Source organism: Lampris incognitus, chromosome 16, assembly GCF_029633865.1.
Source record: "Lampris incognitus isolate fLamInc1 chromosome 16, fLamInc1.hap2, whole genome shotgun sequence".
Taxonomy (NCBI): Eukaryota; Metazoa; Chordata; class Actinopteri; order Lampriformes; family Lampridae; genus Lampris; species Lampris incognitus.
In genome coordinates this window covers 27,183,658-27,197,932 of record NC_079226.1, presented here as the reverse complement: position 1 = coordinate 27,197,932, position 14,275 = coordinate 27,183,658, and the positions used below count along the sequence as shown (strand labels likewise).

The following is a 14,275-nucleotide window of genomic DNA, read 5'->3' as shown; positions in this document are numbered from 1 at the left end:
AATTGGGATAAGGTTAAGGTTAGGATAAGGGTCAAGGTTCGGCATGTAGTTATGATGGTTAAGGTTAGGGTTAAGGGCTAGGGAATGAATGTAGTCAGCTAGAAGTACAAGAGTGTGCGCGCACGGGGGAGCGTTATGTCATTTAGATATGTATGTGCATGTTACCCATAATGGTGAATCAATTGTATAAATACTGTATCCAGATCCTCGCAGTTACGCCGTGGGCAAATTATAAAGAAAGTGTAATCCTCGCACGTTGCTAAATATTTAGATTAGCCACTTATCTTACTTTGATAAAAGTATCATACCGTTGCCATATCGAAGCAATCCTCGTGAGGAATGGCAAGTTCTTTTCTGAATTGACCCTTGTGTGCCCTAACGTGGGAATGTTCTCGCAACAACAAAAAAAATTGCCAATCGCATCTATAATTTTTCTTCATGCGCTTTCCGGGGCCACAACAGTGTGAGTGAACGACGGATAAAAATGCAACCTCGGCCTCAGCTACATAAATTATGAACGGGGATCTGATGTAATTCCACGTGCTGCACCAGTTAGGCTGTGTGCATGTATGGCAATTCTGCCCATGTGATTTTTTTTTTAATTGGCGGAGAGGCAATCGATCACTGCAACGCATCTTAATGAAAGCAAACGACAGGATTTATTAATGGTCGTGTGTGACACATTGACGCTGGCCGAGTCCTTCCTGCAGATTATTTTCTACTTTGCGTGCTATCACACAGACGCTTCCCTCTTCTATGTATCAATGCGTGATTGAAGGGAAACTTCTTTTGGGAAGTGCAGGGACTACTTTAAGTCAACTTTGGGGGAGAACATTCCGTTGCTGTGCCTGCGTTGTCTCGGTTAAATACACAGTAATATATACGAGCTATTGTTTGTGTAAATGCGATGAATCGCGGGCCCGCACGGTTTATTTTGGCGAAATCGCGTTATGTTTTTGCCACCTCGCGGAAGGATCTCGTTTTCTCCAGCGAGGGTCGACACATCCGCCCAGTTTTCCGATGTTTCATTGCCCCCGAGTTGAAAATGGAGTTCGATTAAACCAGATGCCTATCAACTTCTCCCGGAAAAATCGAGTCTAGATATTTCTACTTTACAACTCAATATCTCTATTAAAAACCAACTGGACATTTCCCCCCCTGCTTTGGAGGCTTTACCGCAAAATATTCGGACACGTTGACTGAGCGACGCTGCACAGCGCTTTTCAAGTGTTGTCCTGGACCTGAAGTTGGCGAATGGATGCTCGACAGCCAGCCATAAATAACCTGCTAAACGCTGTGTACAATTTACACTGATTTTTAAGGATCCGTGCATGTTCTTCATAATCTGGAATCCGTGTTGCCGAAGAGGATCATGCAGACGTCCAATTTGTTGTGGTCGGATTTTACTTCAAAGGAAGACAAAATGAATCATCGGTTGTCATTCCTCCTCGCAATTTAGTTCCAGCCAAACAAGCTAGGCTAGCTCCTTGGTTTTCAAGAGGAGCGCTCAGTTATGCATGCTCCGTTGTAGACCATTTACTTTTATCAGATAGTGGGTGATTTTCATTCGGAAGAAAATGGTGATATTTGTGGTATATTATCCCGCCGTCACTGCGTCGTCGATGCTATTGCTAGGATTTGGATCCCCGTGAGGAAAAAAATGAGCGAAGATTCGACAAATCCAAACAACGAGTGAGTACTTGTTATATATTTTTCCCACCATTCACGCCACACAGAATACCATCAAGATAACAGGCACCTAACGTTTCGAGGGGAGATTCTCATGCTTAATATGCTGATGTGGTCAGCTATGCATCACGGTCTCGATAAATGGCATTTCATTTAGCCATCGCCGGGCATTAATCACCTGAACCTTAGTAACATGAAATGAAGGCAAAGTGTCTACTTGTCTTGTTTTGCAGGCTTCAATGGAGGCATTCAGAAAATTTGTTGGTAATGAACTTGATGAGATTAAAAAACACGTCTTGCCAGACAATGTCATGGGCCCACACAACATATACACTTACTCTCGATCGTTTTTGCCGTTCTAATTTGATCACACTCATGGCATGGAGAATTATAAAAGCCTATGCTATTCAGTGGAAAGATGTTGCTTGCCCTTTACAGTGTTTAGTTCATCCCACAATGACATGTCTAGAATAATTGCTATTATCGCTGTTTAACGTGTTATAACGTCTGTTATAAGGCTATAATGCGCGAACGCTCATATATGTAGAGATAACAGTAACAGTCCGGTCGGTACATAATGTAATATGGATATGTGCGAAGTATATTGGGTTGAAATGGCGTTATTCTGTCATTTCAGATCTGTTTCAAAATATCTGTTTTCACTCATGATGCTAGCTTAAACAACACCATCGACCAGGGGAAAAAAATCGAAATCATGCTCTTATTAAATTGCATTTCTTAATGAAAATGTGCCCTCATGTCGATCGCTGCAATGTCGGCGTTCAAAAGCTGAAGATGCCATTTTTTTCTCAATCACGCTCATTTGCATATCACAATCTCCATTCATAAAAAATGTTAAAAAGGGCTCGGAGACGTCCAGATCTCTCGACTCTGGACATGGTAAGTAACGGGGAGATCTTTTCGGTCTCCGATCGTTGCGTTTTGTACAATTTGCACCCTCCGTAGTCGTAAATCCGTATCATTTTAATGGGCTGATCCCTTGCGTGCGCTTGTTGACAGTCTGAGAAATATCTGGTCGGGAGGTGCTGCGGTCACGTGGTCCCCTCCATTCATAAAGTACCTGCCTGCCCATTCACAGCACTGCACACTGTTTCGCATTGCACAATGGCCGAAATCATCACATTTGATGCAAAATCGATTCAGTATTAATAGAGACGCGTCCACCAACATTTAATTTTGAAGAAGTGGTGAATTTTTCTTTGTTTATTCAATGTTTTCTTCCTCCGTCAGATGTTTTTTTTTTAATGAATTGGGCCACACAGAGGAGGTCGTGTATATTTTATTCATGAATGTTCAGATTGCCACAGTTTAATGCTCGAAACACACCCATACTGTGTCCACATCCGCGAGGGGAACTGATTTAATGCAGAAACGCGTTGTCCTTGAACTAAACGGCTCATGTGTTGTACATCACCCAGGCTACAGATGCACGGTATGTAGGGTGTATGGTGCGTTTGCTCGGTAATACATCATAACAGCAGCTAAGATGGCTAACACGATCGAAGCGTCGTGGCCATGATTTCATCACCTCTTTGGGTTTTTTTTTTTTGTTGTTGTTGCATTATTCGCAGACACTGAGTGAATGAGCCATGTGCTACTGCTGAAGATTATCTCGTTAATTCTCTGTTCGTTGTTACAAGGCACTCACAGATGTTCCTGATATTTTAACGGTCCTTGTCTCATTTCGAATCGTGAAGCCTGAGATATGCCATAGTTGCAGGCACACTGGGCGTATCATTTTATTCCCATTCTTTCTCTCCTCTGAATGGAGGGTATCGTAGATTTTGGTCAATATATCGCTTACCATCAAATTTTTTTTCATTGCTGTGTTAAGCCATTGTGTTTACCTAACATTAAAATGCCTGCCTAAATCTCAGATACCTGTTTAGTTTACATAGTGCAGTCTTTCAGGTTTGTTTTTTTTTTGATGATCGCTACGGCTCATCATAGGCATCTCATATTTAATTATATTTGGTTAATCATGGAAATTTTCAATCCTTTCCTTATTTTAAATGTCAAAATTTGTTTGTTAAATTCCTTTAAATGTTTTTGTTGCTTACTTCTGTGGACAAGTTTTAACAAACAAAATATATAGGGCCATTTATCTCTTATGTACCTTGCAAAGTAAACGTTTCATTTCACAATCTGCAAAAGATATGTCATGAAATAGTCGTAACGTGGTTTAGCATGATTGATGGGTGGTAAGCCAAGCTGGTGTACACATATCACACCCTTTTCTGAGAACATATAGCATGACTCTTGCAAGCCTATGTTCACAAGATAAAAATGAATAGAAGACTACAGATCTCTGTCAGATTTTGTTTTATGTCTGCTCTTGGGTGTGTGTTTGTGTGAAAAATGTGGGTTGATGCCAGTCTAATGGTAGTTTTCTAGACGAGCACTATCATCATGCAGAGGGAAGATGGTGTGAGATTTATTCAGGGTGTTCACAAGCAGCCTCTTCCCCTTACGTCAACTTGTTTTCAATATTTATCTCAATGAGTGCAGTAGTCTGACTCGCACTTTTCATATTAGGGTTCCTTTGCTTCTTGTCTTGCTACTTGCCCTTAACCTTTCTTTAAGCGTAAGTACTGTCTTTGTTCAAAGTGGAAATATAGCCTACATTTGAAAGTGTCAATAGCTTCCCATTTTGTGAAGTCCCTCTTGCTGTGTTGTTGTGTTGTGTTGTCCTCTGTTGTGATGACAACTTCCAAAACTAAATTTGGTGGTTGTTCCCTAGTTACTTCATTACAGGGCTTTTGTGTTCTTAAACTTGATTTGGGTTGCCAGTCGTCAAATAAAGACTTGAGTGTCCTCCCAAAATTCTTATTGCAAAGATTAGAAATGAAGCAGGTAGTTTGGCCAAGATATGTGCATTCAGAGTGACCTTGCATAAAATTGATACAAGGCGTCTCTAATTTCAGTGATATAGGTTGATTGCCTTTACAGTCAGTCTGTTGAGCAGGTCCAGACTTAGGCCTCATTGTTTTTGATTCCTGCAGTATTATAGTATTGTCAGTTGGCAGTCAGGTGATTCCTCTCTGTGTCCTCTTCCTATCTATGTGATTGATTTGACAGTTTGGGGTTTTTTTTTTTGTCTGCCAATGTGGGTGTCGTGATCTTATCACCTGAGGGCTGTTTTGCACTCCTCATTCCTGCCGCCAAGCTTCCCAAACACATTCCTCCCAAACAACCCCCATCCTGTCCTGAAACGACAAAGGGAGACAGCTACTTCAGCTGTTAAAACTAATGCTTTATGGCTGGGGTAATTGCCTGTGTCCTGTGGCCCTTATGTTGGGCTAAATTATTTCCGGGACCTTTTTTATAGATGGTATTATTTGAAGTTATTGCCATTTGTTGAATATCACCTCTGTGACCACTTGGCTTTACTAGCTGGTCCATGCTGGGGTATAGGAATATGTCCTGTAGGAATATAGGAGCATGCTGAGCTGAATACATCCCAGTAATATTTCTTATGACCACAACTGTCTCCTTAAATACTGTTGGAATATATGCTCCCTCCCTTATTAGAAAATGTGCCTGAAAGTGAAATAACATTTGATTTGGGCTGAGATTAGCTATTGTTGATGATTGCTAATTACTGCTGTTGGTAGGCATGTAGTTACACTTGTATAGATGATGGTGCAGGTCTACCGTGTATCCTATGGAAACTGAGGTTTTTCAGTACATACATCAAACAATATCTCTCTGTCTTCTTTCACTGCAGTCAAACAGTTTCTTCTATTCATCGATTTGAATGTGATTACCATATGAGGTGATCAGTTGCACAATTGGCAAAGTGATTTTGTGTACAGAGCATTTAGGCTCTAGGGTATGTTTGTTCTATCAGTGACCGTTGTATTGGCTGCATGATTAATGACAATGATCCTCTATAAAACTGAGGGCTTGGACAGTCCTACTAACTGTGACAGGCCTACAAACTAAACAGGCCTTGTATGAATGTGGTGGACTGTTCCATTCCCATGGCCAGATTTGGGCCTGGATTCTGTGTATTTTAAACCCAAGCCACTTCCCTCTTTTAATTTTCATTTCCTCTTTGAGTATTTTAGGAGCAGACATAAACTAGTGTAAATGTCAGCAGTGTATTTGGAGCATATTTCTAACCATTTATTTTATTTTTAAGACAACCAAGTCCTAGTCTTCTTTTGGTCTGCCTCTGGGCTGTGTGCGTATGTAGGCTATTAGGCCCAGGCTTATAACCTTTCCTATTTTCTTCATTTTTTTTTCTCTATTTCACCACCAGATACCATGGCGTGTTTTTTTGTCTTCCTTGAGGAGGGCCTCTGATGTTCACAGACCATATCTCAATGCCTTTAAGAAGTGCTTTTAGCACTAAGTGTCTCAATTGTGGATATTGTTTTCAGTTGTGCTGCATGCGGGAGCATGAAGGCTGGGCCTTGTGAGCTCTTTGCTGCAGCTGGGCTGAGACGGTTCTTTTCCTGCAAGGCCACAGACATAAAAGGGCACAGATGTAAATCCTAAACCTTGTGTCTTTGATTGAGTTTTAAAGCTCTTTGAAAACAGGAAGGGGTTTCTGTGTATGCATCTGTGTGCACACACTTTTGCATTTATTTCTTTGGCAGGATTTCATGTGTAATGTGTTTGACTCTGCAAAAGATAGGGGCAGGATCTTAGATGAGTAGATTTAAGTTGAAATACTCAGTCTTATCCAACTGGTTTAGGAGCCAAGTTTTCAAAAATGGGAGTATCATTTCTTGATGGATTTAGGAGGCCTACACAAAAAAAGGATGCTTATCTTGTTAATTTTAATCAGAATTTGCCCTGTCCTTTAGCCATTATAAGGTGTTGGTGTTTCTTCCAAGTTCTACAGTAGACTGAGGCTACACAAGCTAGTGAGCCTAAGTGAATGTGAACATAATTGATTTTCAAGATGGGAGAGAGGAGTTAACTGGTTTCTGACGCATGTCCATTTTTTTTAAACGGCTCACCAGAGAGGATTGGTGGTGAGGATGATATTACTGTTTTGCTGCTCTGACAGTAATCGCCTTTATCATGTGATGGCCTATTTTCACCGGGTATGATGTGATAGTTTACAACTTGTTTCATAGCTGTTTCTCTTACCGGTGATGACCCATCGTCATGGTTTGGCGGTTTCTTCTTCCCAGCTTGCTCCTGAGATGTTTTGATGGTTTCTTGAACAGCTAGACGACGACTGCCCCCCCCCCCCACCACCACCACCAAAGTCGCACCAGTCGGGGAGTCTCTGCAGTCACTATGACGATTAGAAGCCCGGGTCCCAGGGGACTACTTTCACATCAAAGCAGACCAGAGACGCCGCAGCAGTCCAAACTTGCGGTTCCCCCCTTTTTTTTTCTGTAATGGCAAGCGCAAGGTTTTAATTTTCCAAATGCTTGTGGTTCAAATTAAGATCATCTCAATATGTGGCTTTGATTGATGTTTGAGAATAGTTTTTTGGCGTTTGATACACATATGGGATTCTTTTGATTTATTACAGTGCATGCCACGGCGCAACGGCACCCAGAACATTGTTGTTGAGGTTGCAGGACCAATCCAGTAATGGAAGGGTTGGTTAGCATCGGCACAAGGCAGAAAATCAATGTTACAAAAACGTTGTCTCCAGTGAGCACTTTGACATTCATGATACTGGTTTGGGTCCATCTCTAGCTTGGGTTTACAGGCTAATTTGTTTTCCTTCCAACAGCTGCTTATGATGGATGCTGCCAGAAGGGGCTGTGTTCAGTTGATTTGCCTCCATATTAAATCATATTTCAAATAACAAAGGTGGTCATCTGAAAGTGTAGATTTTGCCATACTATGCGCCAGTAGAGTAGGCTTGTCCTTGACAGATGCATGCCTTTTTTCCCCTTATTCTGTTGGTAGCTTAGCTGACTGTTCTTGTGAGGTAGATGACTCACCATCAGCCGGAGGTGTTGAGTGGAGATAAGGCTAATTTCTCTTTCACTTCTCTTTCTATAGCCAACATATTGGTTTTCACCGCTCCTAATATAGCAGGCTGGTGGGGTTGTCTGTCAGTGTTTCCGTGGACATTTTCCCATTTTCACTGGCGTTTTATTAATGACCAATAAACAGCCCCTTCAAAAGTGTCTTGTTGCGGCCCTCTGTCATATTTTGTACTGCATCCATGTTAGGTCATGTTGGTGTTTGTTTTGGGTATGTCTGTGCCCTTGAGTTTGCCACCGGTTATTGAAGGGATTTGAACCGTGGCTAATTGGCTAGCTAGTTTTCGCCGCTCAGATTAGATGCACTGCTGGAATCGACTGTTGAGTCCCAGATCGCATGTTATTTGTTTCCTCAGACAGGCTCAGTCACATTGTAGAAGAAATAATTTACCAGCTGTTTTGGCTGTTACCAATTTTTAGCTGGCATTTTTTGGAGAAGAATAGAAATAGGATGTCACATTCTAATTTAATCCATTGTTGATTGCACTTAAGTTGATTTAATTCACCATCAAATTATCACTTAATTCTAGCATGAGGCAGCATTGGATTAATGCTTAGGTATACATTAGGAAAAACGAGGCCTATTGTATTTTAGGGTAGGCCAGAGTAAAGAAATTTAAAATCCAGGGATATTTTATATTTGATAACAGCTGTTGAGCCTGTATGGAAGGTAACCAGACATTTTAGCAGGCATCGAGAATGAGTCACACAGAGTTGCATTTTTTCCCCTTCATCCTCCATTTTTTCCACCCCCTCTCTCCTAAAGATTGCTTTTCTTTTGGAGGATAATCTATAGAATCCGATTGGGATAAGTAGCTTGTGTTTATTTTCCCAATGATTTTATAATGATTTTTTTCCCCCTCAAAGGGCCTAGAAGGCAAAGTCGACTAGTGGAGCCTGACAGAGCCTGACAGCCTTCCTCCGGTTTTGATGCAGGGGAGAGATGGGGAGGAAAGAGGAGATGGAAAAAAGTGGGGACTTTTCTCCCCTTTTCTGATGCTAATGAAAGGAGGAATGGTTTTCCAGCCTTTAGCTTGCAGAGTGTGTCTCTCCTGCAGCATGCTCCACTGCCTGGACATTGTGAGAGCACAAAACTCCAGGCCCGGAATCCAATAACGTGAAATTTCAGCAGAGAAGCGGCCATTGTGTAGAAGGAGGCAGCCGGGGAGGGGGTGGTGAGAAGGGGGAGACGGAGAGGAGGGAAGGGAGGGTGACTTGGCAAGCTCCCAGGGCTCAGGCCATATCCTTTCTCTCCTCTCTCCTCCTCCTCCTTTTCTCCCCCTCCTGTCTCTCTTTCACTGCCCCCCTCCCCTTTCTCCAGTCCTCTCCTCCCCTCTGGGGGTGGGAAGCCCGGAGCCAAGGCAGGAGCAAGGCATGATGGCATGCTGGAGCCCAGTGAGCCATGGGCCGGAGCAGCAGACAAACGGCCACTTTGTCAGCTTAGGAAATGCTTGTCCCAGGATCCCCCTTCTCCACCGCACACTGGAGCAGCCTGCCTCGGGGCCCAGGCCTGCCTGGCCTGCACGTGCTCTCCTCATCCCACCCTCTTCTCTTCTCTTCTCTTCTCTTCTCTTCTCTTCTCTTCTCTTCTCTTCTCTTCTCTTCTCTTCTCTTCTCTTCTCTTCTCTTCTCTTCTCTTCTCTTCTCTTCTCTTCTCTTCTCTTCTCTTCTCTTCTCTTCTCTTCTCTTCTCTTCTCTTCTCGAGCTCACTCTGCTACAGCTCTTTAGTGTTTGTGTTTGGTTGTCGGGCCCCACATGTGTCTTATTTCAATGTATTAACCTTCAGGATTTGTTTTCCTCATCGAGTATGCTTGTTATTAGTGTTCACGTCAAACCAATATGGTTCCAATAAACCAATGTGGTACATTTTTACTGTATTAATTTACAATATTGTACAATTATACTATAAGTACCAGTATAGTTACTATTTGTTTTCATTGGAAATGAGGCTAGCAGATATTTTCATGACTGTTCACCATTGTATAGATACCAAAACATTGTCCCATAGAGTAAGCGTAGGTGTGTCTTTTTTTTTCTTTTTTATGAATTGAAACGGCCGTGTATAAATGCGATTATTGTCACCATAGTCCACACCCACACCTCATCCCCACTCGCCTCATCCACCTCCTCCACAGTCCTCAGTTACGGTCCGACCCCTCCCTCTGCTTTCCTCCCCGGCTTTCGGTCGGAAATGAAGTCAGTCATCCAGCAGAATAACTTGGGATAATTTGGAATGGGGGGCTCCTTTCTCTCCCTTTCTCTCCCTTTCTCTCTCTGCCCCCCCCCCCTTGTGGGCCCAGGCCAGCTGATCTGCTTCCGCTCTCAATTGTGTGTCCAGTGGACTGTATGCTCCCAGCAAGGGGCGTGGAGACCAGCCTTTGTCTCCACAGACCATCCAGCTCTGGACTCTGTGTGTATGTGTGTGTGTGTGTGTGTGTGTGTGTGTGTGTGTGTGTGTGTGTGTGTGTGTGTGTGTGTGTGTGCCTGTGTCTCTGTCTGTCGACGCAGGCTGCGTTCGTGCCTGCATGTGTTTTCAGGAGGTTGAGCTCAAATATCTTTGGAACCCTTACAAGGGTTGTTACCCCGAGAGAGGAAAAATATGAATAGAAATGGCAGGAAGCGCGTCATACAGACTCCTTTGTGTCTGGTGCAGATGAAACTGTCCGTTGCTAACACCTTGTTGGTTTTGTTAGAGGGATCTGGTATTCCTTTTTTCTGTCTTTGTTGATGCAATGTGTAGAGATTCATGTGCCTGTTGAGTTCAGAATGGTGGTTTTGTATTCTTTACCATATGTCATGTTTTCTCATGCTTTGGTATAGCCAGATCTCTCACGCTTTAGAAAAGGCTGACACTGGTTAATAGGCCACATGCGCAAATGCACGTATTCACACTCTACTTTATTTCTCTTTCACCCTTTCTCTCAGACTTCCTCCCTGTGTCTAGCCCCCCTCCCTGTGAGTGTCATGGTTGCTGGCATGTGTGAGATGCTAGGTCTGTGGGGTCAGGCCCTGGTCATTGTGCCCTGGTCATGGCTGAGCGACACCACCGCCTGCCTTCTGTTAGACCCTGGGACCCCTGCCTGACTGACAGCCCCTCCTGCACCCACCATCCGCATCCTTTATTGGGGGCCGTAGAGAGGGGGTACAACAGTGGCAGTATTACCCTCTTTTACTGCCCGCTATACTGTCCCAAAAATGCAGGGGTTCTGGTGTAAGGCAACGCTCTGCTTCTGTGGTGTTCTTAAGTTTTAAAGTGGAACTAGGAAGGGCGCCGGGAGGTCGCTAGGGGGGAAGTTAGTCATGGTTGTTGTCTCTGTCGTTCTCACAGGACCAGCTGCCCTTGTCTGGGCCCCAGGACAGGATGTGAGAGAGTGAACTGTCCAGAAGTATGAGCCAAATGTGTGCATCATAAAACTGGCCCTGACCTAACCTCCCCCCCACCCCACCCCCTTGTAGTAGTCATTTAGGCTTGCTTGCATCTGTCAACACTGCAGATCAACATGGGCTGACATCACACTGGTGATCCTCATCTCCTAATCGCATGCTTGCTCTTGTGGATGTAACATTCTGTGACTATAGGCAGTGGCTAATTCTTTTCTGATCATGTGAAAGACTAACCCAAACACCAACATCATACTTCAATTCATCTTTCTCTTAGTCATACCATACTTTCTTAAGTAAAATGTAAAATAGACAATCTATTAAAAAACTTTCATGAACAGATAACATGCTTGTTTTTGAATAGCTCTTTCTATTCAATACCACTGTAAGCAAAGCTGTTATAAGAAACTTTTAGCAAGTGTATTTCGAATTTGTGAAATGTTAGATGGTAATAAGAATAGCCAGCTATCTACCAGTTTTAGTAATTAAAGAAGGACCTACTGTGTATCCCTTTTGGCTTAGAGGCAGAGCTTCCAGCAAAAGCATCAGATTGGAATAGATCAGCTTTCCAAGCAGACAGTTGCGATCACAACATCCAATATCATATCATGGAAAGATGTCATAGCCAGCCAAATCTGACAGGAAAATGTTCAATACGAAGACTTGTGACGAATTATGAGGGGGTCGAGATCCCTCTTTTGGAAGCAGCGATAGCATCCAAGGCAGCATCAGTTATGTATGTGTTGAAACTCTGAGCGAAACAGACCAAGTCAACGACTAGCTGTACACACAAGATCATTTTTGGTCAAGGAGTTGCAGGCATAGATTAGAGATAGATTTAAAATAAACAGACATTTCCTTTTACAGTAGTGCACATATGACCAAGCCCACCTTCTTTGTTATTGTAGCTGTCAACTATTATAAGCCTTCTGATTCTGAATGTTGCATGCAACTGTGCATGCAAGAAGACACAAATCTGCCTGTGAGACAGAAACACTTTAAATGTCTTTTAGAAGTAGTTGAGGCATGAAGTTGATCTGGCTGGCAGAACAACTTTGCCTACTATGTTACATCCGACTATAAGAGAGGTATTTCCGAAGTACCAGGAATTAAAAATATAAACCAGTCCGGCATGATGGATAACTATTACAAATGTACAGATGTACAAATAATTGAAGCAAGCTTGGTGCTCGGCTTACTACCTTTAAAGCTGCAATCCTGAAGATTGTTGTTTTTTTTTGGTTTTTTTTTTTACTGACACCTGTGGTGATATTGCAGTGGAATTTGCCATTGTGCTGTAGTGCTGCTCCCATTCAAAAAACATAGCTGAACCTGAATACATCGTTTGCTGTAGTATCTGTAGGTGAAGGTACGAGTTCAGTCTATTACGGCTGCTTATTAGCCACAACAACTTCATCCACTTCCCTGTTTGCCTTACTGTTCCACATTTGCCTGGTATTGTGAAGACTTAGAATATTATACACCTAATTTGTCCAAAGAAAGTCTTTTTTTTTCTCCCCAATTGTATCCGGCCAATTACCCTACTCCTCCAAGCCATCCCGGTCGCTGCTCCATCCCCTCTGCCAATCCAGGGAGGATCTGCAGATGACTACATGCGTCCTCCGATATATGTGGAGTCGTCAGCCGTTTCCTTTCACCTGACAGTGAGGAGTTTCGCTAGGGGGATGTAGCATGTGGGAAGATCACACTATTCCCACCAGTTCCCCCTCCCCCCTGCACAGGCACCCCAACCAACCAGGGGAGACGCTAGTACAGTGACCAGGATACATACCCACATCTGGCTTCCCACCTACAGACACAGCCAATTGTGTATATAGGGACAGCTGACCAAGCCAGAGGTAACATGAGGATTCGAACCAGCAATTCCCGTGTTGGTAGGCAACGGAATAGACCGCCACGCTACCCGGTCGCCCCTCCAAAGAAAATCTTAACCCGACGATTACAACAAAAGCGTAAAGGAAAAAAATCATGGCTTGAATATATGGTGTGTAAAAAGTATCTGAAGTGACATTTTTGTTTGCATGCATGTTTTCAGGATTGTAGCTTTAATTAATATCTTTAAAGGAAACTTGAGGTTTTAGCTGTAGGATGGGGAAAAAACACAGCTAGCTAACTAAGGTTTGCTAGCTAACTGTTGGCTATCTTGGTCACCAGCTCACTTTTGTTTCTTTGTAGTGGTTATGTTTTAGATTGACTATAGTAAAACACATGGTCTCCCATGTTGAGGTCAGTATTGGTATAGAATTTGGTTGCTGGTGAAGTATTTGCACAGCAGTAGATTAGTCTTCTAGACAAGGAGATCCACCATAGAAATAAACCGGTTGAATTCACAAAATGTATTGTAAATTAGTTTTTGAAAACAGATTTTTCTTGAAGGTGCAAAACCACCATCATGTGATAAGACATGCCCTCCATCCTTGTTTCAAATAGGTGCTCATCAATGCAGTAACCAGGAGAGAATCCCACTTCCATGTGTCTGTATGTGTGCACCTTTTATTCTCCGTGTGTGTGCGTTTACCTCATGCAAGGTTGGGATTAACTGTGGTTTTGGGGGGAAAAAAAGCTATGTATTCTTCTAGGCTGAGTTATTTATCATGGCCGTCAAATCTGTGAAGGAACTTTGGTCAACTATTTCCAGAGAGTCAGGATATCTAGGGTTACACAGTTTGCATATGAACAAAAAGTAGCCTCAGGTTTAATGCTCAGCAGCTCATAGATTAATTGCTAACCAATAACCTGGGCATTGAGGTTTGCCAAGGGTGTGGAAAGCAGGAGACCAAAGGTTGCCCACTTTGAGTAGACCTACATTTTCAGTGGCGAGGCAGCAGGAAAGTGGAAGCAGCTACTCCACCTTTCATGCAGAGACTTTCAAATTAACTATAATATTGTTTCCAAAAAAACGCTGTCACGCTTTGCCACTGGAAACGGAGACAAAAAAAGAAATTATTGACTGGACATTCCATTTCTCTGTGACGTCAACATCACTAATAAACCCAGATGTGGGACAGGGAACAACGTGTCACAGGGGAAGACGTCTCAAGCCGGTCAAATTCCTTCCCCTCTTTCCCTATTTCCCTCAATTCTCAGACCTTCCCAAGCCTTTTAATATGTTACCAGAAGGATCTGCAAAGCGCTGCCCTCAGCACACCCTGACCTTTGTAGCTTCCGGTGGCCCAGTAGATTGTCTGTTATCTAATCAG

At 43.0% G+C, this 14,275-nt stretch overlaps 1 protein-coding gene across 1 annotated transcript in view; it reads left to right on the top strand.

The window, feature by feature from the left end:
- The first annotated feature begins 1,052 nt into the window (after positions 1–1,052).
- spred1 (sprouty related EVH1 domain containing 1) overlaps positions 1,053–14,275 on the top strand; it is a 43,002-nt gene continuing 29,779 nt past the window's right edge. Inside the window, exon 1 of the mRNA XM_056295723.1 lies at positions 1,053–1,692. Within this exon, the coding sequence (XP_056151698.1) occupies positions 1,661–1,692 (32 nt within the window). The 5' untranslated portion in view covers positions 1,053–1,660. The remainder of the gene's footprint in view (positions 1,693–14,275) is intronic.